Raw genomic sequence first — 27,973 nt, forward strand, 5'->3', positions numbered from 1 at the left:
ACTATCATTGATGTTTCTGGGTACATGTGCCATGGTATGCATGTGGAGGTCAAAAGACAGCTCTGTGGAGTCATTTTTCTCCTTTTGTCCTTGTGTGTTCCAGGAACCAAACTTAGGTTGTCAGTTTTGTGAATTAATTGCTTTCACCTCTGTGCCATTTTTCTACCCCTGTAAAATTTGTTAATTGTTTTGAGAAACCAAACATTTATCACATCACGTGCTTTAAATACCGCAATATTTTCACGAATTTTATTTGCCAGAGTTCACAAATCTTTGTAAACATATTAAGAGTAGTCAACAAAAATGCTTTTCCTTAGTACAAACTTAAATGTCTATGCATTTACCATACAGTCTGTCTTTAAAACAGCAATGAATATTATAACCCAAATTTAGCTTCCTTCTTTTTTTCAGTTTCTAATAAAGCTGTTTATTGAAAGGTAGAATCAATTAGAATTGGGACAGTTTTGTTCAACTTAATGATTAAGCTGTCCTGGGGGTAAATATTCCTGTTTTGAAAGTGAAATTAAAAAAATAATCATATTTTTTTTTACTCAAAATTAAAATTCTCTTCTACTCTCACATGCTGAGAAAAAGAAATACTGAATGGTTTATATTTTTTTAAGCCCAGAATACTACAAATAAAAGTCCGGACAATTGTCATGGGAAATAACATGGAATTCAGAACCACGAAAAGCTCTGTCACCATGGGCTCAAGCAAATCCCTGCCCTATTTGGACGTGGTCCCAAAGCCATACCCTTCTTATGTGTCTTGTTTTGCCATTTACCTAAATCCACAGGTAGTATAAAAGAAAACCCCCTTTCCAAAGTGTTCTTTAATGAGAATTACATTTTTCTTTTCCAGGGTTTTTTTTTTTTTTTTTTCAGAAGCACTATCATGTGAAAAAAAAAGTAGAGCTATAGAACGGAAGCATGAGTCAAATGTGATTGGGTTTAGCTTGGGTCACACATACACCCTTGAAAAGTAGCTAACTTTCTTAACTGGAGCATTTTATCACCTAGAAATGTCTTCTTTATATATAACTTATGTGTAAGAAGTAATATCAAAATATCCCAAAGTTATTTCTAGGATGAAATACCGTGCAGTATCACTGACGTATGTCTAGTAGGACAGATATGGTCTACTTCCCTTTCTGTTTGTTCTTGTTGCTTATCCCAGGTAAGGCAGAGATTCTTAGCTATCTAAGTAGCTTTTGCTTTTGATGATTTTGGGTAGCCTGAATGTCTGAAGCAAGTGAGATGCTGCGGAACGCATATCTTTTTTATGAGACTTCACTGCCTAAATGGTGAATGCATTTTGCTTCATAAAACTGGGTTATTTGAAGAATGTTCAAGCACTTTTTAGTCGGGCACTAAATTGTAGTACCGCATAGAGATCAGCATGTCCCTGTGAAATTAAGTTTGGCAAAAAGATGAGAATGGTACAAGAGCTTGCCTAACGTATTCAAAGAATGTTTTTGTTTATTTTTATTTCAAATGTGTCAAGGAAGAAAACCTGTTTGCCCTGGGTAGGGAGGCCTTTAAAGGAACCTCCTACGGAAAGCCTTGTTTTGTGTGCAGAAAAAAACAAAATCTGTTATGCATGCAGCAACTCACTTCTTAGTTGAATTCACCGTCAACCTAAACAAATGTTTTCAATGAAGTGAAGAATATTAAGCCCCTTAATGGATTTTAAATTAATTACTAATCACTATTCATTTATTTATTCAAATATATTTACTGAACATATACCCTGTGTTAACTTGTGCTCTAATTCACATAAATAAATAAAATTCCTGTCTCTGAGTTAATTTTTCATTTAAATACAGATGAAAAACTAAGCCAATTATTACATAGAGTATCAAACATTGACAAGGGTTGTGATTTCAAGTTATTCTATTGCAATAAAATTTTCACTTATAATTTTTCCTAAAATGTCCTTTTTACTATCCTAAATTTCTTTAACTTCTAGCTAGAATCATTTAACCTTCTATTTGGATTAAACATATCTGTAAATTCATCTTTGAATTTTCTTTCTTCTTCAGACACATTCTTTCCCATCTTATAAATGGATTATATAATCTATAAATACCAAGTACATGGTTATTATTTCTTTCTAGTATGTACTTGGTGAATTCCAGTTTCCTGTGTCCTGAAACCTGTTTGTTACTCCCTTATATACATTGGGCTAGAGATTATAAAGCATTTTGGGATAAATTATAAAAAAGAGATAATCACAAGTTCTTTCAACTATACACTTGTACACATCTATGAGTCCACTCAGAAGTGATGAGTTAGCGTAGATAATTAGACCAATGGCTCAACTTAAGTTATACACTGAGACTCACAGGGGCAAGCCCTCTGACTCAGGGAATTCTAGAATCCAGTGAGGGAAAAGGTCTTAGTGGTCCAGTAGTCTTCCCTCCTGCTTTAGAGTAGAGCAAAGATTTGGCCAAGATGAAGTTCCTAGGCACACTGTCGATACTAACAATCCACTTTTACTTTTACTCGAATGGAATGAGAACCTGTCTGGAACAAGCACGAGTTAAAGGAGTTACAGAAAATGTCAGCAGAGGCCACCAAGGCTGCTGTGACATTGTCAGAGACCAAATGAAGGCACTGATGCTAGCTCCTTGAAACTTTACCTTTTTCCCTAAGGCAGTGTTAAGAGGTGCTTTGATGGAGTGATGTGGGATTCCCCTGTGTATGTTGTGAATACCATTGGTTAATAAAGAATCTGCTTTGGCCTGTGATAGGGTTAAATAAAGCTAGGGAGGTAAAACTATACTGAATGCTGAGAGAAAGAAGCTGGAGTCAAGAGATGCCATAAAGCTGCTACTGGGAACAGACATGCCAGAAACTTGCAATTAAGCCACAGCCACGTGGGAATGCACAGATTAATAGAGATGGGTTAAATTAAGGTGTAAGAGTTAGAAGAGTTAGCCAATAAGAAGCTAGCCCTAATGGGCGAAACAGTGATTTAATTAATACAGATTCTGTGTGGTTATTTTGGGGCTCAGCAATGGGAAGAAAGAAGCAGCTCCCTACAAGAATGGAGAGAGAATCATCTGAAACCACCATAGCTAGGCCTGAAAACCACTTTTCCTGACTCCTTATTTGATGAGATTATCAATTTTCCATCATTTGACAGCTTTTTTCCAATCATAGATAGAACAGAACAATTCCTTCAATGTCTTAAATTATATTTTGTTTTTCCTATTCTTTAGAAGACCCATTTTATTTATTTTGCACAATTATAAAAATGAAGTTCTGGAGAAGTATAAATAAATCCAAATCATACAATTTTGAATTTTGAAGCAAAGTAACAGACCTAGATGTTACCACCATAAAAACATGGCCTGTTGTGTCATATTATGCAAGGAAATATTTTCTCCTGCTTTTTTGGGTATTTTTCCCATTTTAGATTATTTGACAAATACTATATTTTATAATTAATTTTAGAAAATGTCATCCTTCATACCTATGCTGGCTAGTTTCATGTCAATGTGATGTATGCTAGAGTCATCTGAGATGTGGAAATTCCAACTGAGACAATTACCTGCATAAAAAGCAGCTGTAGGGCATTTTATCAGTTAGTGATGGATGGGGAGGGCTCAGGCTACTTGTCTAGGCTGGTGGTCCTTGATTCTGTAAGAAAGCAGACTTAGCAAGGCATAGGGAGCAATCTAGTAAGCAACATCCCTCCATGGCCTAGGCACCGTGTCCTGTCTCCAGTTCCCTATTTTGTTTGAGTTCCTGTCTTCACTTTTCTCAATGGACTATGATATGGCAATCAAGTAAATCCTTTCCTCTTAAAGTTGCCTTTGTCATGATTTATCATGACAGCAATAGAAACCCTTACTCTACGCCTCCCCTTGACACCATTATTTTCAACAAGTCATCATCATTTTGTGTATAACCCACTATGCTTAATTGGAGCATAGGTGCTAAGCTATTCAGTCAGAGAAAGACTGTATCTGTGGCTATACCACAAAAGTAAGTGACATTATAATAGTCTCTTCCATGATGAAATGTTGATAGGCCAAACATTATCTTTCACAGATAGCAATGAATACATAGAGTTTTTGAGTGCAATGGCCATGTTCCTTCTTAAAGACACCGTTGTGTTATATATCCATTCTTCATTCTTATAATGTTCCCACTTTGTCTTTTGCTATGTTCCTTGAGCACAGTTACATTTTGAAATGCCTGTATCGTTCTAAGAACATACAATTCCACAGCCCATCTTCCTATCTTCTGAGTATTTCTACCCTTTCTTCCACAATGTTCTCTAAGCCTTAGATCGGGGATATTGCACCTTCCCATTTGGCAAAACATGCAATCATCACTTTGTCTCATATTTTTTTGCGTATTTTGGGATTTTGAATTAAGTGCTATCTGCTGTCATGGGAAACTCCTCTGATAAAGACAATACCTTTATTTTAAGAAATATATTCTACATTGTTGATCTAGAATTATTCTCTTTTTGTGCCCATGGGTTCAGACTTTTCTGATTTGTATCCCCATGATCTATCTCCTTTTTTGGTCTCTTTGTTCTAGCTAGGTCCTCTAGAACTATGTTGAATAGATATGAAAAGAGTGGACAGCCTTGTCTTGTTCCTGATTTCAGTGATATCACTGTGAGTTTCTGTCCATTTAGTTTGATGTTGACTCTTGGCTTGCTATATTTGGCTAGAGAGATGGTTCAGTGGTTAAAAGCATTGCCTGTTTATCCAGAGGTCCCGAGTTCAATTCCCAGCAACCATATGGTGGCTCACAACCATCTGTAATGAGATCTGATGCTCTCTTCTTGTCTATAGGCATAAATACAGACAGAGCACTGTATACATACTAAATAAATAAAATCTTAAAAATTAAACATCTTTATTCTTAAAGAGGAGTTAGAGTTAAAGTTTATAAGCATATTTATAATTGCATTACCTACATTTAGAGTATCAGTCATAATTTATTTATCTTTCTAGTCTACCTTGTATTGAATTTTCCCAGAGAATTTTTTTTATCAAATCCTACCTTTTTTTATTCTATATTTTATGAGACTGATTTAAAAAAGTACTGGTGTTATTTATCAAAAGAGGGTAGTGTTCATGTCTATTTATTACATAGTCACACACCAGAGAGCTCTGATTCATTGTGTAAGGATTTCTTAATGGTATTGAAATTTTTGATATATTTCTTTATTATATAAAGTATTTTATTTGATTTTCAAAATTCTAATTTTGACAGGTAAACAATAAGGATGTTTAAGTCCTGGTCAGCTGTCTTCATTCTTGGAGTCATCTTCCTGGAGTCCGAAGGAAGGCCAACAAAAGAATCAGGATATGGCATTAAATCCTACCAACCTCTTATGAGATTACGACACAAGGTATGACTGAGTTGTCAATCTTATTTACTATTCCTTCAGAGCCATTGATTTCCAAACATGCTTTCAATAATTTTCATTTTCTAAAACAATCCAGTTTTAAAAGTGGGAAATATCAGCAACTGAAAAAATTACAGTTTGGTTAATAAAATAACGTCAGATTTTAAATAGATGTAGTGTGGTTATAAAACTTACTGCAGCAGGTAGGAGCAGGGGTGAGAGATTAATGGTTAAGAGCACATATGGTTGTTTTGAAGGAGCTGTGTTTGGTTCCTGGTTTATCTGGCAGCTCTCAACCATTTACATTCCAGTTCCAGGAGATCTAGCATCCTTGCCAGGATTCTAAGGCAATTGCACACACGTGTGCATAAAACAACAAGGTCACACACATGTGCGCACCACTAAAAATAAAGCTATTCATTAAAAACATAATATATAAAATAATGATTTATGTACCTGTTGGGAGCAGTGAGACCCCAGATCCTGAATTTCTTGTAATCCCCTGATCTGAGTGCCTACAGCTGCTCTGAGCATGAGACCTTCAGGAGTTCCTGATGGCAGGAGAGTGGTTTCTGGTGGGTTTGGCTGGGGCGTGGCTATCTCTATAAAATCTGCCCCTGAACACAATAAAGGGGGCATTCTTGAGGAATTTAAGGATGGTCCGTGTCACCGTGTCTCTGTCTGTGTGTGTCTGTGTATTTTAACCTCCAGCCCCTTGCCCGAAGCTCGGGAACTGTGTGCCAGCACACAGAGCACAGACACAGGGGCGCGGTGCATGGCATATACCAAGAGTTATGACTGAGTCAGTGAGTTAACTTCTATTATTTTCTTATGTATCTTAGAGAGCTTTAAGGTGAAAACAAAGTATTTCTTTAAATCTCTGCAAAGATATACATTCACACACACATACGCACATATGTTTGCAAAATTCAGCTTGAGTAGAAATTGTTGAATTTTTTCATGTAATCAAAAATCATTAAATTTTAGATTCCTTAACATAAAAAGAAAATTGTTTGGGGGCAAATACTTTCTCATGTTCAACTTTTTCAAGTTCAAAACAGGCAAGTTTATCTTATGATATCACATATCTAGTAAATATTATTTTGTGTTGTTTCTTTGCTTTAAAATATATGTATTGAGGTCAGAAACTATATCCATGCTTTTCCTGGTACTGTGTGCACATTAGACCCTGTTGTATTAAACTTTTGGCAGAGAATTGATGGGTACATTATGGCTTAATTATATATATCTCATTGTTTTTCTGAAAAATACAAAACCACAGATTGGGCATCAGTATGAACATTTATGAGAATGTTTTTAGTTAAATTTACATGATAAAATATCAATATATTTATCTATGCAATTTAACCCATTTAAAAAAGACATAATTGAGTGAAATAAGTTGAGAACATACGTGCTCCAAAATTATTGCATCTTAACATTTTTGTTGTATTTATATTTCTAAATCAGTAGAAATGATATATGATTGTTGGCATTTAAAAAGCAGGACAGAAATCGTATTGAAACACATCACTTTTAAACAGCTTTGTTTGACTCTAAGATTAAGCTATATATAAAAGTCACCTAGTGAGAGTTTGTATGTGTGTAAACGTGTATGTGCTACCTGTGTACGTGTGTGTGTGCAGGCATGCACATGTGTGCATGTGTGAAAATGGGTATTTAAAGAGAGAGAGAGAGAAAGTAAACTGAAGAAGCGGTGGAAAGCAAGACAGTAGATAGTGCTTCTCCGTAGTGTCTGCTCCAGTGCCTGGCTCTAGTTGCATTCCCGGGCTCCCATTCTGAGTTTCCTCGGTGAGCAACTGTGACCATGACATCTAAGCCCAATAACAACCCAGCTGCTTTGGTTACAGTGTTCATCGTAGTAGAGAAAGCAAACTAAGACAACCCACATATTCAGCACATTGTGATACAAGCAAGAAGGATTAATTCGTCAGATCATACTGAAATGTTCCAGATATGAACAAATGCATACACATATTTTATCATCTCCAGCTGTATGTATCAAAAATGTGATTAAAATTCATTTGTCTGTATCTCACAGTAAAAAATGAGTAACAATAAACTAGATGTGCTAATTTTAGAAGTCTTAATTATCCTCTAGAAATCCACGCCTGCAGGAGAGCTGATTGTGTGTTTTACTGATGTGTTTATCCCACTGCATTTATGCAGTATCATCTGAGGCCATTCATTAGCACCCAGGAACTGTGAAATGCAGTCACTCCATCCAAAGCCCACAAAGTTCTGCTCTTATTTATTATGTATATTCTTGGACTTAGACATGGCGCACTCTTTCACAGGCCATTTCCCTACACATGGTCATTTAATTGTGGTGTAGTCTGGGGAACAGGACTGCTCTTCCTCTTCATTTGAGTGACATTATTACAGCTCAGAGAGGTGAACTCAAGTGGCTTTCCTGAGAGCAAGAGAAAGCAGCAGTCATCACCATCAAGACAGGAGAATAAGAAGGTGGGGTAGAGGATGGGCAGATGCTCCCTAAAATGAGACACAGTGATCGTAAAGCAACATGACACTGGCCTGAGAGACTTGTTTGCTTTTTAGACCATTGACAGTGTTCCCCCATAAGCAAAACAACTGAATTTTCATATTGTTTTCTGCTCCTGATGGTGGCTGTAGCCTGGCTTAGGGCAGCCTTCTAGCATGAACTCACTAGGAGAAATAGAAATCACCTGGGTTACGGTTTTGTTATCAGAAATCTGCATCATAGGCAAAGTTCAATAATGATAGACTCTCATGTGCCTTGTGAAGAATTCCTTAGCTAGCATGTTAAAGAAAAGAAAGTTGTTTTGGAGAAAACAGGGTAGTATTGTGGCAGTGAGTTGGGAACAGAGGCATGTGAAGCATCTTTGTCTGAATATTTGCTAATAACTGAAAAATCTCCCAGAATTCTCCTTTATCCTATAGCATGACACATGTCAATCATTGAACTTTCCATTCCTTCCAAAAACTATGATGAGTAATATATCCTGCTCATTACTGTGTCATGGAACAAGGAATGGAGAAAGCTCTTTATTATGTTTAATCATTGAATTTGGGATTTGTTTGTCATCTCTCTGCGCTCCCAGCTTCTCTTCACAAATAAAGACAAAGCTAGAACTCCTTCCTACACCTATTACACAGAATTCCTTTGTGATACTTTTTTGTTGTTCCTTTTTGGCTACTTGTTTCATTTTCATTTTTGATTTTTTCTCATCTTCGTATTTCTCTTATCTCCCTGCACTCACCACCCATTAATTGCTTAGATATAATATTTCAGAACAAGTAGGCTTTTTTGTGTAACTTGTAATATTTATGTACTGACATCTCCAAATATCAACAAGTACGTTACTTGTCTGACCAAAAATCTTCCTTGTGTCAGCACCTACCTTGCCTGCTTCTCCACCTCTAGTGCTGATCACACTGTCACTGTATTGCCTGATGGAATTCTGCATGAGGACCATGGTATTCTTTGAGCGTCCCAAATGGGAACACTGAAAGTCCTTTAAGTGTCTGTATCTCTCTTTGACCAGAGTGTCACTTCCAGCTAACCTGGCAAATTGAAGTTGATCTATAATTTCCCCCGAAGTCAAAGTGCTTCTCCATGAGGATCACTGTGTGAATGAAGAGAGGGTGGTGTGAAATGTAATGGTTCTTGAGAGCCTCGCTGGTCACAACGATACCATATAATTCAAAGAAGTGATTTGTAAGAGATGATTTTTGTTCTGGTCTTTTGCCTTTGTACTAACAAGGATAGATGCACCTAATGGAAACAAGCAGGAGAGATGTAGAGGGGAAAAGATAAACATAAAAGGAAACTCAAAATTCTAGTGCTTAAAGGCATGGACCTCTAAACAAACCAAGACCATTGTTTCCTAATAGGAAGACCAGGGGTAAGCCTTAGCAATCACTGTGATGCTAACAGGAGATTTCAAAGAGATTGTTAAAATGATAATTGATATTTTTTTTCGGAAGTCAGGAAACAATTTGAACCACACCTTGGAAGAAATCTGGGGTCAGGGCTTAGAGAAGTTAAAAAGTTACTGTGAAGAATTAGCTAACTAAATATTAAGGGGATTACTAGTTAAAATGTATAGATAAATTTATTTGATGCATATCGAGAAGGGTGAATATTAGTAAATCTTAAACTTGTTTCAGATAAATACCTTGCATTTAGAAAATAATGATTCTATTTTTTCCCTAAGGAAATAATTCCTAGTTTCAACTCATGCCTTCACGACTCAATCTCCTGTTTGTGCAAAATTGAGTCTGGGGTTATGCAACCAAAGTACAATAATAATTAAACAATTTTTATTGATAGAAAGAGTATATTTAAGAAATACCATGGCTTTTCATTAAATTCTCTTTTTACACACAACAAGAAGATTGCCATGAGTTGTAGGCCAGCCTGTGGGGCAAAGTTTTTTTCAGACCATCTTAAGCTACAGTGTGAAAACCTTTCTCAAATTCAAGAAAATGTTTTCCTCCTTAATTTACGGGACTGTGGAACACTTGCTGAGCTAAGAGTTTTGCTCATGTTTGTTAAGTCTTAGTCATGCAAGATGAATAACTTCAGGAGATTTGATGTATGGTCTGCTAGCTACAGCTAACAGCAATGCATTTCTACTTATTTGGGAGATGGTAGATGTATAGAATTCTCAGCATACACAGACACTCAGAAAAATAATGAAGATCTGAGTAACAGTATCTTTAGTAGCACAGTGGTAGCGATTGCATCATTATATATGTTTATTGGCATATCTAGTTGTGGTCTTTAAGTGCACAAAAGTTCTGCCAAACAAGTAAATAATGATGAAAAATGACGTACAGAATAGTAAGCCTTTAGGAAATGTGTTGTGCTTGGATTATTAATAGGTTTAGATACTTTCTGAATTTTATTATTCTCATGTTAAAATATAAAAAGCGATGTTATAATGGTGGTACTGCTGATGGAGGGGAATTCTTCTGAGCTCCGTGGTCCTCTTTTTCTTTCAAAAACTGGAGGTCAGAGAAAAATGTAGTAAGCTTTGTTCAATGAACACATTTTCATACTGTCACAAACCATGAAAGGTCTGAGATTTTTTCCTTTCATTCACTTTATAGATAATGGGTTTTTAGAATACCTAGTTTCACAAGTTGTGTCAGAAGTGGTAGTCTTTTGTGTTAGAGACAAAGAACACGTCAATGTTCACAGCAGTGGCCGTAGACACAGTATCAGAATTTGGACTACATGATGATTGTGTTGCTTGAAATTGGTGCAAGCTAATGTTCTACTAAAGAACAATTCAGATATGGCGTTTAACAGATATCCACAGTAACGTAATGTCAGATTCTGAAGTGGGATATGAATGTGTGTATGTATTTACATAATACATGAAAGAAGGGCTATGGTGGAGAATAAGTAAAAATACACTCATTTGATCTTTAAAATTAATTAAGTTTCAGGTCGGCATTTGCAGTCATTACTTTGATGTGTAGATAAATTATATATTATTTCCTGAATCTTTAATTCTTAAAAATTATTTTATTGTGAATTCAACTAGGAAAGTTCTATATTACAAATGTGAAGAAAATTCAGTTTATGAGCTCTATAGTCAGAATGGTTAAGTGATTAAAAACTTTGTAGCATAAAAACAATTGAAGGAGTGGTATTATTTTTACTAACTTGTTCTTTATGATTGAGCTTTCCGATTTATAAATTATAATAATATATGGAAAGCATGTTGGATACACATATAAACATATTTTCACACACACACACACACACACACACACACACACACACACACACTCCTTCTCTCTCTCATACCCACACGCTGCAGGTAGGACAATTAAGGGCTGACAACCCCTTTGGTAAAAATGACACAGGGAGCTACTGCAAACAAAAGTGGAATCCATGTTTTTCATCTTCCTGTTGTACTCTAGCTTCAAGCAAATACCTTTCTGCGTGTATTCTTTTACCAACGAAAAGCACACTTACATGTAGTGATAGGAGCGGCGGGGCTGCATCCCCAGCACCCCGGCTGCCTGGCTAGCTTATGCCCCGAAATAACAACACACAAACTGTATACATTTAAACACTGCTTGGCCCATTTCTATCTAGCCTCTTCTAGGCTAATTCTCACATATTAATTTAGCCCATTTTTAATCATCTATGTAGCACCGGTCTTACCGGGAAGATTCTAGCCTACGTCCATCCTGGGCCGGAGCTTCATCGCGTGCGTCTGCCCGGGAGAGTGGAGCATGAGGTGTCTGCCCCCAAGAGGAGAGCTGTCGAGTCTGAGCTCACTTCCTCTTCCTCCCAGCATTCTGTTCTGTTTACTCCTTCCACCTATGTTTTAACCTATGAGGGCCAGCCAAGCAGTTTCTTTATTACTTAACCAATGAAATCAACAGATTGATATACGACACTCCCACATCACTTACACATTATTGCAACACATTTATTAAGTGCCTCGTACATGCATAGAATTGAGTAAAGGATTCCATTTTGAATTCCCTGGAACATATGCTAATCCATCATATGACTGTTAGTGAAATGATCATCTTAAATGAATTGACTTGAAAACATGATTCAATGGAAACATGATTGAATGAAAATATGATTCAATGTGTATTGAGATGTATAATAAGGCAAGTGTCTCTCAGAGAGAGCTAGGACAAAGTTTGCTTTATGGTAAGCTGTCTACAGGAAAATAAATGAGGCAATTAGCCATGAAAACAGGCTTAGACTAAAGGTGTTGAGCTGAAGGATTCTTACTGACAATGTATTTACAAACTGGATGGATTAAACACAGGACCCTCCTCACAGATGGAACTGTCAGCCATTATGATAGAGATGTCCAATAATAAATATCTATTTAATAGGCAGTCAGTCCAAAGTTTTCTCAGAAATCTTGGTTGTATTATTTGTTTCTCTTTTGTTTTTTATCACAGTGTTTTTAGTAATTGATTTCAATTATAAAGGTTAACAACAAAAATGGTAAGACAATATATAGATCCTTATGTGTTCACATTTGTGCATAGATAGCCTTTTTCTGTTATTCAAGCTGTGGAACAGAGTGGGAATTTGTTACAATCATCCAGTGATGTTTGATTATCATCCAAAGCCCATAGTTTGCAAAAAGATTCGTTTGTGGCCTTGGTTTGAAGCCAAGGAAGCTTTGATGAAGTACTATAAGCAGCATATTTCCATAACCTAAATTTCTGCTTTCTGCCTATTCATATTTTGTAAAAGATAACTCTTATTTTCATAATTTTACCTCATATAAATGGGATCACACAGTAACTTGGTTGAACGTATTGACTTATTTCACATAGTGCCATGCAGTAAGATTCCCGAATAGATTTTTATGACTTCATGTATGATTATGCTTTAGATATAAATAATGTTCCATTGTCTGTATGCACACATTTTATGTATATACTCACCTGCTGAAGGATACTTTGTTTGCTCAGTTCATACCTTTTGAAGAAACCTGATGTAAATATCAGTCCATATGTTTATGCTTGATTGTGGGTACTTTCAGCATGATTGCTGGTGAAGCTTGCATTCACCTTTGAAAGGAATTGTCAAGCTATATTTTTAAAGTACTACCTACAATGTAGTAGAGAGCTACTGTTCCCCACCTTTCCTAGCATGTGGGATTTCACTTATTCTACAGTTGTATTTGGTTTAATGTTTAATTACATAATGACAGACATATGAGGTATTTACTTAGGCCAATTGTTCCCATGGGTCTTCTTTGATGATGATATGTGACCAGGTTTTAGACTATGTTGTAAGTGAACTTTTAGTATTTTTTTCCTTGAAGGTAAAGAGCTTCTTCTATATGTTGGATAAAACTTTTAGGTGCCTTTTATAGAAGTTTCTCAGATACTTTCACTTGTTTTCTTGACAATGTCTTTTATTTGGTAAATACGATAAATTTTAATAAAGCATTGCTTTATGTTTATTGTTTTCTGTCTTGTGAAATTTTCAAGTGGTTTCTTTTGTAAAGTTCTACTTTCAAGTTTTTGGGTTTTGTTGTTGTTTTAAGGTTTAATGTCTGGGCCTAGATTCTATTATCTCTGTATGTGGATACCAGATTTAATATATTATCTCTGTCTGCCATCACTGTATTGGTTTTGTTTCTTTTTCTAAAATTTTGTATTTGATTGGTAACAGTCTTGTGTTTCAATGGTGAAGGTTCAGGCCTGAAGAGTTTAGCAGGTGCCAATGAACTGGTAACTTCATTAAGCCCCAGTAACAATTTAAATAAGGCTAAGAGAAAGATAGATCACCAAATAAATATCAAGTGCCATTCAGCAGCAGAATAAATTAGAAACACAGGTGTGAAAACTTGACAATAGATTAAGAACTTGTTGTCCCAGTTAACACAACTGAAAGCCATCCAAATATTACCGTGCATACGTTAATTTTGCATGTGTATTTGGTTTTGTTGACTTTGTAACTGCTTTAATCTTCTTATATTCTTAGATGTTTTTCACTTCAGGGAAATCTGGTTAGCCAAAACAACAATTCTGTGAAACGTCTTTCAAGAACTGCCAACACTTCTCTAAAAGTATTATCAGGGCCCTGAGTCTATTAGAGAGAATAACATTCTACAGTAAGGTCTAGTTTTATCAGTTATTAACATAGTTGATGTGCTGTCTTGTTCCTGAAATAAAACAACCAGACAGAAGCCATTTAGACAAGGAAGGGTTTGCTTCTGTGGATAAGCATGGGGGTGAGAGCAAGAAGCTGTTAGTCTGCAGTCAGAAAGCAGGGGCAGGAATTCTAATGCTCATCGCTTTCTCTTCTTATCCAGTCCATACCCCAGTGCTGAAATGTTGTTGCCCATAGTTAAGGTGCATCTTCCCGCTTCAATGAATCCAGTTTGGACAATGCCTCACAGACATGCCCAGAGCCCATCCCCTAAGTGATGCTTGATCCTGCTATGTTCATATTTAATGCAAACTGTTGCATTGAAAATATACTGTAAAAACACAGCATCAAAGTTAGTTCCAATAGAAATAAAGAATGATGGGCACTTATATCAAGTTATCTCTCTTTGAGGAGACAGGGTTTCTCTGTAGCTTTAAAGCCTGTCCTAGAACTAGCTCTTGTAGACCAGGTTGGCCTCAAACTCACAGAGATCCACCTTCCTCTGCCTCCTGAGTGCTGGGATTAAAGGCATGTTTCACCACTGCCTGGTTTTTAATCTCTCTCTCTCTCTCTCTCTCTCTCTCTCTCTCTCTCTCTCTCTCTCTCAGAGCATAAATGCCCCTGGGCTTGTTCCCAGCTGGTAAAATTAAAGGAAGAACATAAATAAGTATTAGCTACCATATTAAAATTCTATATTGTATCAAATAATGAAAAATATTTAGAAATTTGGTGTATATATTATGTAAAAATAGAAACATTTAAAGAAATTTAGAAATAAAACTCCTATAATATTAAGTAGATTTAAAAATCAAATAAAAACAACATGAATTGGCTTATTTATATTTCCTCTCTTAATTTTCTTTGTAAATGAAATGATGAGATGGTTTGTGGCATACACTGGTCCAGTTTACTCATGAAAGATAGTAGCAGTATCATTAACCTTAATGGTTACACATCCTCTGGCTTCAAGGAGAGCATACTAATTGCTTCAACACTCTTTTTTGATATATCTCACAGAAAATAAGTGAGCTTCATCCTTGTAGGCCACCTTCATACAATTCTCTGCACTTAGGGGCTGAAGGTCTACTTGAGTCAGAAACAGAACCCAGGTTTCTATCACGACGGGCTTCTTTCTCATAGTCCTCCTTAGTTTTCCTTGTCCTTCTATCCTTGCCAAAACTGCTATTCAAATCTTTGGGACAGGATGGTAGAGTATATTTATCATCATAATCTAAGATCAGCGCTAACAACAATAACATAACAATGGTTGCTTGGGAGCTTATGTGGATTCCACTTGAGTGAATATATCTCAGTGATATAGAAATTTCACTAGTGATTCTGCTAAGTATAGTGTATCACCATGATACACAAATTTCACCAGTGATTATGCTAAGTATACATATACGTGGGGGGTTGCACATATGCACACATAAACGCACATACACTGAGATTTATGTATGGATGCTGTGAGCTTGAGTTATAAAACACTATGTTTTGTGACATGCTCTGTGCTTCACACTAATAAATGATAGAAACTCTCTGAGAAGCTTGCTTAGGGTATGCTAACAATAATCTGCAAATCAGAATAATGATGACATATTTAATTTATGCCTTTATAAATGTCCCCTAACACCAGAGGCTCTTATGTTATCTATAATAGCTAAAGGAGTTTCAAGCATTCATTAGCTTTAATCAGTGCTCAGGAGGCTCTAACTGTGTTTCTTTGTCCATCACATACACAGAGCTTGGATTTTATTCCTCACATCAAAAATAATTTCACCCTTATACCTGATAGGAAAATATTTTTAATCACTCATGGTGACTATAATTCAAATTCCCATGCTTATAAAAAGTTTCAGGAAATTATAAACTAATTTAGTTACCAAATGTGCTTTTGTAGGACTTAATTTCATTAATTGACATAGTTTTATACAGTCCTTTATAGAAGCTCAAATAAGTCTTAATTAATATCATTACCATAATTCATTTGTACATGTTTTGAATTTGAATGTACTTTCATTTAAAAAACTCTCTTATTCAAACTTTGATTTGGTTTGCTTCCTTAATTCTGAACTCTAACAGTAATAGTTGAGACAAGTGCAAACATCAGAGCTTTGCAAACTCTGAATATCTTCAGCATGAGTATGGCATGTAGTTACTTGAAAATGCACTCCGAATTATGCACATTAAGAGTTTGTGACTGTGAATACTCATCTTTCCATGATTAACAAGTTGTTACTTTCAAATATTAAAGCAGTCATCTCCACATTCTCAAGGAAAATCTTGATACTGGAATGCCAGTTGCCATTTGAAGTATAATCATGTTATCAAATATAGTTGACCCAACTTTTCTCAACTAATGACATTACTAAAATATTTTAATTTTATAATATAAAATAGTATTAGAATTTTCTTCAGTAGAAATTTTGCTGACTACACAGGAATGAAACTTTTTTTACTTTGAAAGTATAAAAAATTCTATAGCTCTCAAACTGGTAAAACATTGAGAAAACAAATAAAAAGGCCCTCAGGCAAATTATATTTGAGTAAAGCATAAATGTTGCTCAAAATTCATTATTGAAAGAGTAATAATAAATAATATAATTTTATACTGTACCAATGTTCTAAATGTTCCTACAGAGACATAAGCTTTAATGCTTAATGATAATAATATCACAAAGTACATATCTACAACAACGTAACAGAGGACTTTAGGAAAACCCTACATATCATAATATCACTGTTACCAGAAAGGAGAAAAAGATCTAACTAGTTGAAAATCTATCTTTGGGCATTGACCTAGGTTAAGATTTAAATAGAGACACAGAGTGCATATGAGGAGTTGGACAGATAGCTCAGAGTTAAAAGCAGCTGGTACTCTTCCAGATGTAGGTTATAGGTTTGATTATTAGCACCTGCATGGCAGCTTACAACTCTCTGTAACTCCAGCTCCAGAGGCTTTTTCCAACTCTGACCTCCATGGACATCTACATCTATATTAAGACACACACAGCTATCCGTAGTTAGAAATAATAAAAACAAACCTTTGAAGGAGATTCAAGTAAACTGTCAGTCACTTGTATCAATGTGTACTCTTCCCTGTCACCACACATCATTTGTTTTCATTCTTGTGTTTTGTGTTTTGTCCCTGTAAGTTGTCATAATGGTGTGTATCTCTTTCAGAGAGACAGGTTCTTTTCTCCCTTGACAAGAGATCTTCAGACTTTTCGTTCCTTCAACTCTAGATTTCCCGAGAAAACTCTAATTCTGCAGACTCTGTTGTTCAGTAGTTTGGTACTCAGTCATAGAAGCACACATCTTTATGACGACTTCTTTCCTGCTAGGAGAATGAAAGCATGGAATCCTATCTGGGATACTATCTGATAAGATATAATTGAGTAAACAATTTCCATTATATAAGAAAGACTAGTAAACACAAAAGGTAAAAAAAAACACATATGGAGAGTCTAGAGGGGGGAAGGAGAGGCAGAGACGCAGAGATGCAGAGAGAAGTGGCAATATGGGGTGTGAACTATATAATAAAACAACCAGCCCATAATTTTTCTATAATCAGTTTCAGCATCTTTTTTGCTGTTTGTTTTAACTTAGTTCTTTAGATAATTGGATATTTGTAGCACAGATCGACGAAAAACTACCATTTGACAACTTGACACAAACTAGTCACTTGAGAATTGGATGTTTAAGAGCTGTTTCCATCAGAACGAACTGTGAACATGTCTGTGGGATATTTTCATTATTAATGATTGATGTTGGAAAACCCATCCACTGTGTACAATGCCACCTATGGGCAGGTCATCATGGATTAAATAAGAAATCAAACTGAGAAAGTAATGGAAAGGAAGCCACCAAATAGCATTACTCCATAGTGTCTGCTTCAGTCCCTGCCTTCAGGTTTCTGCCCCAATTTCCCTGAATAATAGATGGTGTAATCAAAGAACTACAGGCAATAGAGTAAAGCTGGGAGCCAGAGAGATGATCCTCGCTACGGAATAGAACATCAAATAATTAATAACTGTCTAGTGCCAAACAGGCACCTCTGAAAATACACATATATGCATAAATGCATATAAAACATTTTGTAATCTTTACAGGTTTTATTTAATAATATACATGTATGTATAATTGCATATATGCAAACAGTTATAATTATTGAAAAAAGAGGCCGTGAACTTGAAGGAGAGTAGGGAGGGGTATATAGGAAGGATTGGAGGGAGAGAAGGGAATGGAGAAATGTCCAGATTTAACTTCAATCTCAAAAATAAATAAAAAATGTAAGCAAAAAATAAACCTATTTCTCTCATACATTGTTTTTGCTCATGGCTTATTACAAGAGCAGAAAGAAGTTTATTGTCAGGGAGGAGGATTTCGGATCAGATCTGGCTCAGGTCCACAGAGTCCTGGGTCTGAAGTGCATGCTGTCTTTAGAAGTAGCAACTTACCTTCTCCCACCCCATTGGTCCAACAAAGACACCAAGAACAGTAATAGCCTATAATATTTGGGAAGTCTCTTGGAAAACTCTAACCAGTTACTGGAAAGAGGCTTCTTCCTCATGCTCTGGGTTTTTAAAAGATTTGGGGCTTGGAACCGTCAATGAGAGGCAACAAGTATATGTCTTTATGGCTCTGGGTTACATAACAATATATTTTCTAGTTCCATTCATTTACTTAAATTTTTCCTTTTTTTCTTACAGATGAATAGTATTCCATAGTGAGTGTTTATTATGTTTTCATAATCAACTAGTCAGTGAAAGGGCACTCGGATTGTTTACGTTCCCTAGTTGTTGTGAACAGAGCAGCAATGAACATGGCTGAGAAAGTATGTGTGAAGAAAATAGCTGGATCTTGCGTTAGATTTATTTTTATCTTTTTAAAAATTCTATCTGATATCCAGAGCATTGGCATCAGTTTGCAATCCTATCAACGAGTGAGAGATCCCTTTCCCCAAATGTTTTCTCCAGCATTTGGTTTTGGATGATTTGCTGATCTTTTCACTTTGATTAGGGTAAGATGAAATCTCAAATTTGCTTTTGGCTTGCATTTTCCCGATCGTTAGGAATAGTGCAGTTTCTTGGCTCTGCTCATTCCCCTCTTTATCTTGAAATATTGCTTTGTGTATGTTCTGTAGGTTTTTCTTTCTATCTAATATAATGTTTTAGGGCTGTTTTTTTATTGTGGAAAATTTTTGTTTTCCTTAAACTATGGCAGATAGTTTTAGTGTGTACCTCAGTCTGGGTTGTCAGTATTGGTATTTTATGACTTGGAATTCATTGTTCCATGTTCTTCTGGCTTTCAAAGTTTTCTGTAACAATCAGTTGTTGTTATGCTTTATATGTAACTTGTGGCTTTATAGTTATTTGTTTGTTTGAATCTTTCAATTCTCTCTCTCTCTCTCTCTCTGTCTGTCTCTCTCTCTTTCTTTGGTTCTGACTAGTATTTTAACTATGGTATGCCATAGCTAGTTTCTTTTCTGGTCTTCCCTATCTGGTGTTCTGTGTTATTCTTGGATATATGTGGGTATGCCTTAGTTTGTGAAAGTTTTATTCTATGACTTCGTGAAAATCTTGACTATATCATCGATATGAGATTATTATTCTTCATCTATGCCTGTAATTTGAAGATTTCTTCCATACTCCTATGCTGTGTTTTACACTTGTCTTTCACTTTATTTGGTTATTTTATCTAGATCCTCCACTTTATCTTTTGCCTTTTCCTTGCCTCATTCTTGAGGCTTCTTCACAAGTTTTCTAATTGGGTTATCATTTGTTTTATTTTTAGAAGAAAACAAACTACATTTTTTCATTATATATACCAATCTCAGTTCCCACTCCTTCCATCCTCCCATTCCCTCCAACTATTACCCACCCCACCCCCATCCAGTCCTCAGAGAGGGTAAGACACATTGCTTTGGGAAAGGTCCAAGACCCTCCTTACTATATCTAGGATGAGTATGATATCCATCCAAAGAGAATAAGTTCTCAAAAAAGTCAGTACAAGCAGTAGGGATAAATCTTGCTGCTGCTGCTAGTGGCCCCACAGTCTGCCCTAGCTATGCAACTGCCAACCACATTCAGAGTGAATACTTTCATCCTATGCTTGTTCCTTCCCAGTCTAGCTGGTGTTGTTGAGCTCCCATTCTCTCAGGTGGACTGTTTTAGTGGGTGAACCCATCATGGTCTTGACCTGTATGCTCATAGTCTCATTCCTCCCACTCTTCAACTAGACTTTGGGAGGTCACATTTACATGTTAGAGTACTACTCATTGGTAAAAAAACAATACTATCTTGAATTTTGCATGCAAATGGATGGAATTAGAAAACACCATTCTAAGTGAGGTAACCCAGAACCAAAAATATGAATATGGTATGTACCCACTCATAAGTGGATACTAGCTGTAAGCAAAGGATATCGAGCCTATAGTTCATGATCCTAGAGAAGCTAAATAGCAAGGTGAACCCTAAGAAAAACATATATAGATTCACCTGGAAAGCTGAAATAGACAAGATCACCTGACAAAATTAGGAACATAGGGTTAGGGGGAAAAGTTAGGGGGAAAATGGAGGGTAGAAGGGGAAGTGGTGGAAAGAAGGGGAGAGGGAAGGAGAACTTGAGGGAATGCAATAGTCAAGATGAAGGAAGGACAGATGTGAGAGCAAGGAAAGAGATACCTTGATTGAGGGAGCCATTATGGGGTTAGCAAGAAACCTGGCTCTAGTGAAATTTCCAGGAATCCACAAGGTTGACCCCAGATAAGACCCTAAGAAATAGATGAGAGGGGGCGTGATCTTGACTTGCCTTGTATCAGACTGATGAAATCTTAAATATCACAATAGAACTTTCATCCAGCAGCTGATAAAACAGAGGAAGAGCCCCACACCAGAGCCCTGGGTTATGTTTTTTTTTTCATTCACATCTGCACTCAGGCTTGAACTACATCAATATTTCTATTTCTTTATTGAATTCTATTATCAAATGTCATCATGTCAATCACCCTGATATTAGCGATTTATTGAGTGTCACTTAGGCAGTTAATATTCATTCTCTTTAAGTCCTTCAACTTGTTTCTTTGTGACTTCTGTTTTAAGTAAAAATAGATTCTCCTCTCATACAATACATCCCAGCCACAGTTTCCCTTCCCTCTACCTCTCCAAGCTCGCTCCCAATATTCCCAACCCCAGATCCATTTCCCCACGATTTGTTTCTTCAGGAAAAAGCAGGTCTTCAAGAGATGATAGTCAAACATGACAGAAGAAGATACAGTAACACAAGGCAAACCCCCTTGATGCTGGACAAAGCAACCCAATAAGGGGGAATGAATCCCAAAAGCAGATTAAAAAGTGACTTGTTGAAACTCCATGAATTCTTTGATGAGTTTATGAATGCTATTTTAAATTCTGTATCTCATGCTCAATAGGTAGTTCTTATTGGTGAACATTTCTGCAGAATTGTTGAATTTTTTGCTGTGTGTAGGGAATATTGCCTTGATATCTAATATGTTTGCATTTTGCAATAATACCTGGGCCTGTGATGTCCACTGTTAGTTCTGTGGGTGATATGAACAGAGTATGTAGGAGTGTTAATACAGGAAGTGTGGTTATGTTTGCGTTAAGGTTGGATACGGCTTAGGTTGGATGAAGTCAGGTGGTTATAAAAATTGGACTGGCATTTAATATTTTTGATAATTTGAAATTATTCCATATAGGTAAGAAGTAATCTATAGTCTTCAAATTAACTTTATAAGTAGTCAACTTCATGAGTTTTCTTATTGATTCTCATGCATTTCAGTTTATAATCATTTTGCCAGGTATAAATGTCTGTCTAGTAATATGACTTCATTTTTTCCATAATCTCTTTTAAATCAAGCTCACAGTCTCAACATTAATTATTTGAATGAGAAAACTTGTCTATTTGATGCCAAATTTTTTATAGAAAAAGGAATACATTGTCATCAGCTTGAACTTCTCATTTTATCATGCTTTAAGTCACTGATGTTCACAACATTCATCTAGCAGGAATTAGATCATATACCTAAGATATGATTATTGGTTTTTTAAATTTAATGTTCCAAAGACTTTATTATACTTTCTTAGCCATTAGAGTAAAAGAAAATGATCAATTACAAACCATATGTTCTCCATGTTTAATATGTCTATAATAAATCAATACTGTAAAGTACAATGTCTAGTCATTTTGTTCAAAATGTAGAAAAGGTGATGTGTTATTTCTGAAATGATTATTCTTTTTAAATGAATGTTTCTGAAATCTCTGTTACTGAGCAACTAAAAAAATTCAACTGTGCTGACTGGCGCAGATGGTTGAGCAAGTTTATCAAATTTCACTGTAAGATAACTTCAGAGTCAATATTCATCTATTCTATATTGATTTGCTTCATAATGCATATCAGCATAATTTTTAAAATTATTTTATTTTTTTAATTTCTAATTGTGTGTTTGGAATGCCACATGAGGTTAATAGGTGAGAGCATTAATATTAAAAATTGTTTTGCTATTGGGTATATATTGTTTACATGTAATAGGATCCCAATGTCAGAAGATCTATATTTATGTCTTTAATGTGCTATTAATTACGAGGTCTCACATGTGGATATGGAATTTCATATGAATCTGGCATTTAGAAAACTAATACTAGAACATATAAGAAAATCATCTACGATGATCAAGTGGACTTTATATCAGATATGTAATTTACCATATAAAGAAACTGAAAGAAAAATACCACATGATCACATCATTCACTGCTGAAAAAAACCTTTGACAAATTCCAACACCCCTTCATGGTAAAGGTCTTGGAGATAGATAGAGATACAAGGAACATGCCTAAACATAATAAAGGCAATATACAGCAAGTTAATAGCCAAATCAGACTAAATGAAGAGAAACTCAATTCAACTATACTAAAATCAGAAAAAAGACAAGGCTGTCCATTCTTCCCATTTCTGTTCAATAAAGTACTTCAAATCTTATAAAAGAATTTTAGTTCAAAATAATTTTGAAGACTATTTTAACCACTTATTTGAGATTTTATTTGGAGTGATTTTTGTTTTTTTTACTGAATTCTATAGATCATTGAAATACAAACTTTTGTAAATTTTTTAAAGATGAACTTGTGCATGTGTGTGTGTGTGTGTGTGTATGGTTGGGTATGTGTCTGTGTGATTGCATGTGTGTCTGTGTGTCTGTGTTGTGTGTTTTATCATGAGGGAAGAGGTGAGAGATGAAATTTTCTTCCTGAATGCATTTTTGCATTTTGTATTTGTATTTCTTAGCATATATATGAGCAAGATACCATATTACACATGAGCTCTTGTTTACTATGTTACTTCATTTTGTTGTTAACTAAACAGATTTCTGTTAGAAAATTCTTCTTAAAAGCAAAGGAACATATTAATAGTGATAATTTAACTACCTTACTGCTAATATTGCTAGACTCTATTAAGAAAGTATCAATTCTATTTGTTATTCCTGTGTGTTTTGCTTTTGGAAGGGCATAGTTAAATATTGACCTTGGTTTGTTTTTTTCCTGCATATTGTTGATCTTACTTCTGTTTATAGACAAAGATAATCACTTTGCAAATTGACCTTTGACTAGCCAAATGCAAGGCCAGAGATAAGGAGGAATTCAATCTTTGGATTCTTGCTCTAATGAACTTTAGCAGAAAGCTTCCTGGCCCCTTGAACTCTGAGTTCCACTGAAATCTGTTTTATCCTGTGCATTTTGATTTTCTGTTATGGAGCTGTAGCTGGCTAAGATTCTTTTGGTATCTTTGACCCAGGAGTTCTCTGGAAAACCCTCAGTAGTGCAAGTTTATGAGCTTTGCCAATAGATAGGAAGTGATTACATGCCTATTGTCAAATAATTGGCATGCTTCCTATAATAAAATTTATTCAGAGGCCAGGTAAGTATCTGCCATAAAGGTACTTTCCAGTTCAATCAAACAAATGGCTTGTTTTAGTGTCAGAAATTTTATCCTGCAGTTTAGCAAAAAAAAAAAAAAAATCCCATGGGTATATTTTTTTTACAGAAAAATTTTGTGTAAAGCAACACAACTTAATAATGTTATGTGTACAACCTATTTTTAAATTTTAACAACTTAATTACACTAGGGTCTTATTAATCAATGTATTTAGGACTTTATTGTTAAAGTAACTGTATTTAAGAAGCCCAATACACAAATTACTACACAAACTTTGTCAATTTTATATTAAAATTTTTAATAAGAAGCAGAACACATGAGTAACTTTCAAAGCATAGGGATTCTGGCCAGATTTAATTTCAAGTTAGTGATATAGAAAATAAAAAGTAACATTTTAGAGATACGGTAATGAAATAAAAAATTATAACACAAGAAAATGGTGGAACACTGAAAAATAGGTAACTAAATTATGCATAGGTACTGTTAGTACAGAGTATATGACATAAGGCTACATAAATGTGAAGAAGTAGCTTCTTAGGTAGAGTGAACAGAGTTCCTGCTTTCTGTCTTTACAGGGTTTTGAACACTGAGATTATTCTTCCTTAAAACTAGCAATAAGCTTATGCCCTGTGCATGAGGTTCCAATTATCCCTGTCAGTGTTGGAATATAATATAATATATATATATATAATATATATGTGTCAGAATACATCTGTACATGGTTTGTATAAAAAATAAATATCAAGATATAAGTACAAGCATTATTCAATATGTTGGAAACAAATCTTAAGTAGCATAAAGAATCCGTCTAACGTAAAACAGTCTCAATACCATGTTGGTCAAGCAATTTTGCTCAGTGCTTGTGAAGTAGATAAAATGTGTCAATGCTCCCATGGAAAACCATTAAGCACAAAATAAGTCTAGGAAGACCATTGTAGCTGACCTTACTCCAGTCTGTTTCATTTTTTTGCTTGATTACAATACTTTTAGTAATAAATTCATACACTTCCTTTTCTGTCAGCTATTATCAAATTTGACCATTGAAGATCCCTTCCTGTTTTCTTACAGTGTAATTGCACACTTTATCTACACTATCAATGTGATACATTCCTAAGATCAGCCGTGATTTCCTGTGTTTCATTGCATAGTCTAACATTACAGCTGGAGCAACTCTACTTAGGTCATTCCAAAATATATTAATCAAAATATAAAAAATATCTTAGATATTCTTCCTTCTCTAACCTAATTATGTTTTTTATTTCAAATCCTGCTGTCTTTCTCTTTTGTAAGTACTTTGCATTTGGGAATCTAAAATGCTTTGATGTTGCCTTTTTCTGCTTTGAAGTTATAATATTTCTAGAAATGAAAGATAATTTTCAACATATCAGAACATTTACATATAGAAATACAAAGTCAACTAAACATAAATCTGTCCTTAATGTTTTTATTTTATTTTATAGGCTTTAAAACATTACTCATATCATAGCACACAAAAGTATAACAAAAGTCTATGTGATCATAAACATTTAAATAAATTTCCATTGGTATCTCTTTGTTTTTGTTTTAAAAGTCATTTAAAGCACACACAGATAAGACTCTCTCATCTTCCTGCTTCTCTCCCTCATCTCCACAGCCACATCTTCCCACTAACATGATCAGAAGGACACAGTGAATGTTGGTAGTAGTGTGGTGCTTGCTTCTCTAGATAACATTCTTTGCATGATTTAGCTGCAGAAACTCAACTAGATATATTTATTCTATCCCCCATCTTAGATTACCTGTGTACCCGATGGAAATATCAAGCTGAAATAAAGTTGGAAATCAGAAAACAAATATGATAGGAATTTGGCTAAGATTTTCAGCAGTTACGGAGTATAAAGTAACGAGGAATTGAAGGTCATTGCTTAAGAATCTTAAGCAGTCACGGTAAAAGCTTAAATGATCCTTCACTGACCGTTACCTAGATAATAATCACCCACTAGAATCTCATTGTTTTTCTATATTCTCCCTGCAATTTTTTTCTGAAACTAATAAATGTCTAGATGATTTTTCTTCCATTAGATTTCCCTCACTTTCTTTGAGTACTTGATAACACATCTGGAAATATGCAGGCGTGCACAGAATTGCCTGAGTTTTAGACAGTTTCTCGTGTTCTGTGTGCTTCAGTTACACTAAGACATAAACTGTCCAGTGGTGAGTCAAATACCAAGTTCTTGGGAATGATTCTGTGTGTCCTCTGGTGCACAAGGTAGCATAACTCAATGTCAGAAAAAGTGTGAACCTAACATGAAAATAGGTTATTAAGTAGAGTTGCAAGAAACACTTTTCCCCCATCATCTTCTTTTTCACCCTCATTTTATAAAATATGTAAAAATTGCCATTAGTTATGAATTTATAGCACCTATCAGTCTGTAGAACAAATTTTGGGGCTTGTTTCTCTAAGTTGGAGCTGTCACCTTATATTCACTAAGTGGTTATTCCTATTTGTAGAGCTAGTGCTTTTAATTATTGGAATTTCCAGCCAAACAAACTTATTTCATTGCCACACTGATAACAAGTTTTACTGAAAAATGAATTACTTGGTCCATCAGTTGTACTGTGTGCTGTCTCTCATGTTAAATAAGGCATTTGGTGAGTATGAAATAAAGAGACATATCCAAAAATATTAACAACAACAACAGCAACAAGAAAAACTCCCACGAATGTATTTGCAGATTATTGTCTATTCTAGTAGGGAAAGTGCTACTTACTCCATGTAGAAATGTGTTTAGTACAATCATCCTATGACAAGTAGTCGACTAGTCCTTGTACACAGGTGCTGTATCAAGAATTTAGGGGTTCTTCTTGCTTTTGGCATAATTAAGAGGCATTTTAAGGATTCTTGTGATCACTCACGAATGCCTTCATAAAGTTTTTATGGTTTGGTCTATTGGGGAATATTATTAAACATCTTGAGTGTGTAACTAAAAAGAAGCCTATTGTACATTATTACTTGTAGTAGGGAGGCTGCTAGTTAGTTCCTGGCTGCTCAGTCCTGAAATAGCCACACAGAAACTCTTAATTAAACCACTACTTTGTCTATTAGCTCTAGCTTCTAATTAGCTAACTTTTACATCTTAATTTAACCCATTGCTATTAATCTGTGTATCTTCACGAGGCTGTGGCTCACCTGGTAAAGTTCTGGCATCTGTTTCTGGTGGGGCTACATGGTTTCTCCCTGACTCTGGTTTCCTCTTCCCAGAATTCAGTTTAGTTTTCCCCACCTACCTGTATTCCCCTCACAGGCCCAAGATAGTTTCTTTATTAATCAGTGATATTCACAGCATACAGAGGGGAATCCCACATCAACTACAATCTTGAATTTTTTTCTTTAATCTTTTGTACTTAACAAGGATGTCTGAGACACTCAGCATTATTTAACTTAAAGCTCTGTTGCACATTCCTTCTTTGGACAATAAATCAAGCAAAATAATTAGCAGTCATATTTTAAAATAAACACAATAAATACAGACAACACATAACTACAACTGAGTTGGCAATACCACATAACATTATCTTTTTCTTACTTTCTTGATTATTATTCTTAAAATTCATCTTCATTTAAGTTTATCATGATTTTGTTGATCTAAATTATTTTACAGAAATTTTCTTTTCCCACTGAGGTTTTATGCTCTTTAGAGGTACCAACAAAATATACATATTAGTATGACATTGTCTGGTTGTGATCTCAAGTAGGATTATTACATCAACATTAAGCATGTAAGAAGTTATATGATTGAATCCATTGCAATGATTAGCATGTATATACCAAAGTTCATCGGTTTTAAATTTGATCCACTATGTAGGAGTGGTGTTTAATTGTTAACTTCTGATGGTGCTGACCTCTTTAAATATCTCTTCTCATCTATTTAGTGACTGTATTGTTTTTTTTATTAAAATGTTTTATTTTATTTTTTTTATTATTAAGAAAGAAAAAAAAATT

The 27,973-nt window shown here is 35.1% G+C and overlaps 1 protein-coding gene across 1 annotated transcript in view; it reads left to right on the plus strand.

Annotated features, from left to right (window-relative positions):
• Fstl5 (follistatin like 5) overlaps positions 1-27,973 on the plus strand; it is a 398,938-nt gene that overhangs the window by 37,738 nt on the left and 333,227 nt on the right. The window contains exon 2 of the mRNA XM_005344117.3: positions 5,242-5,380. Within this exon, the coding sequence (XP_005344174.1) occupies positions 5,255-5,380 (126 nt within the window). The 5' untranslated portion in view covers positions 5,242-5,254. The remainder of the gene's footprint in view (positions 1-5,241; positions 5,381-27,973) is intronic.

Source organism: Microtus ochrogaster, chromosome 1, assembly GCF_000317375.1.
Source record: "Microtus ochrogaster isolate Prairie Vole_2 chromosome 1, MicOch1.0, whole genome shotgun sequence".
NCBI classification, from domain to species: Eukaryota; Metazoa; Chordata; class Mammalia; order Rodentia; family Cricetidae; genus Microtus; species Microtus ochrogaster.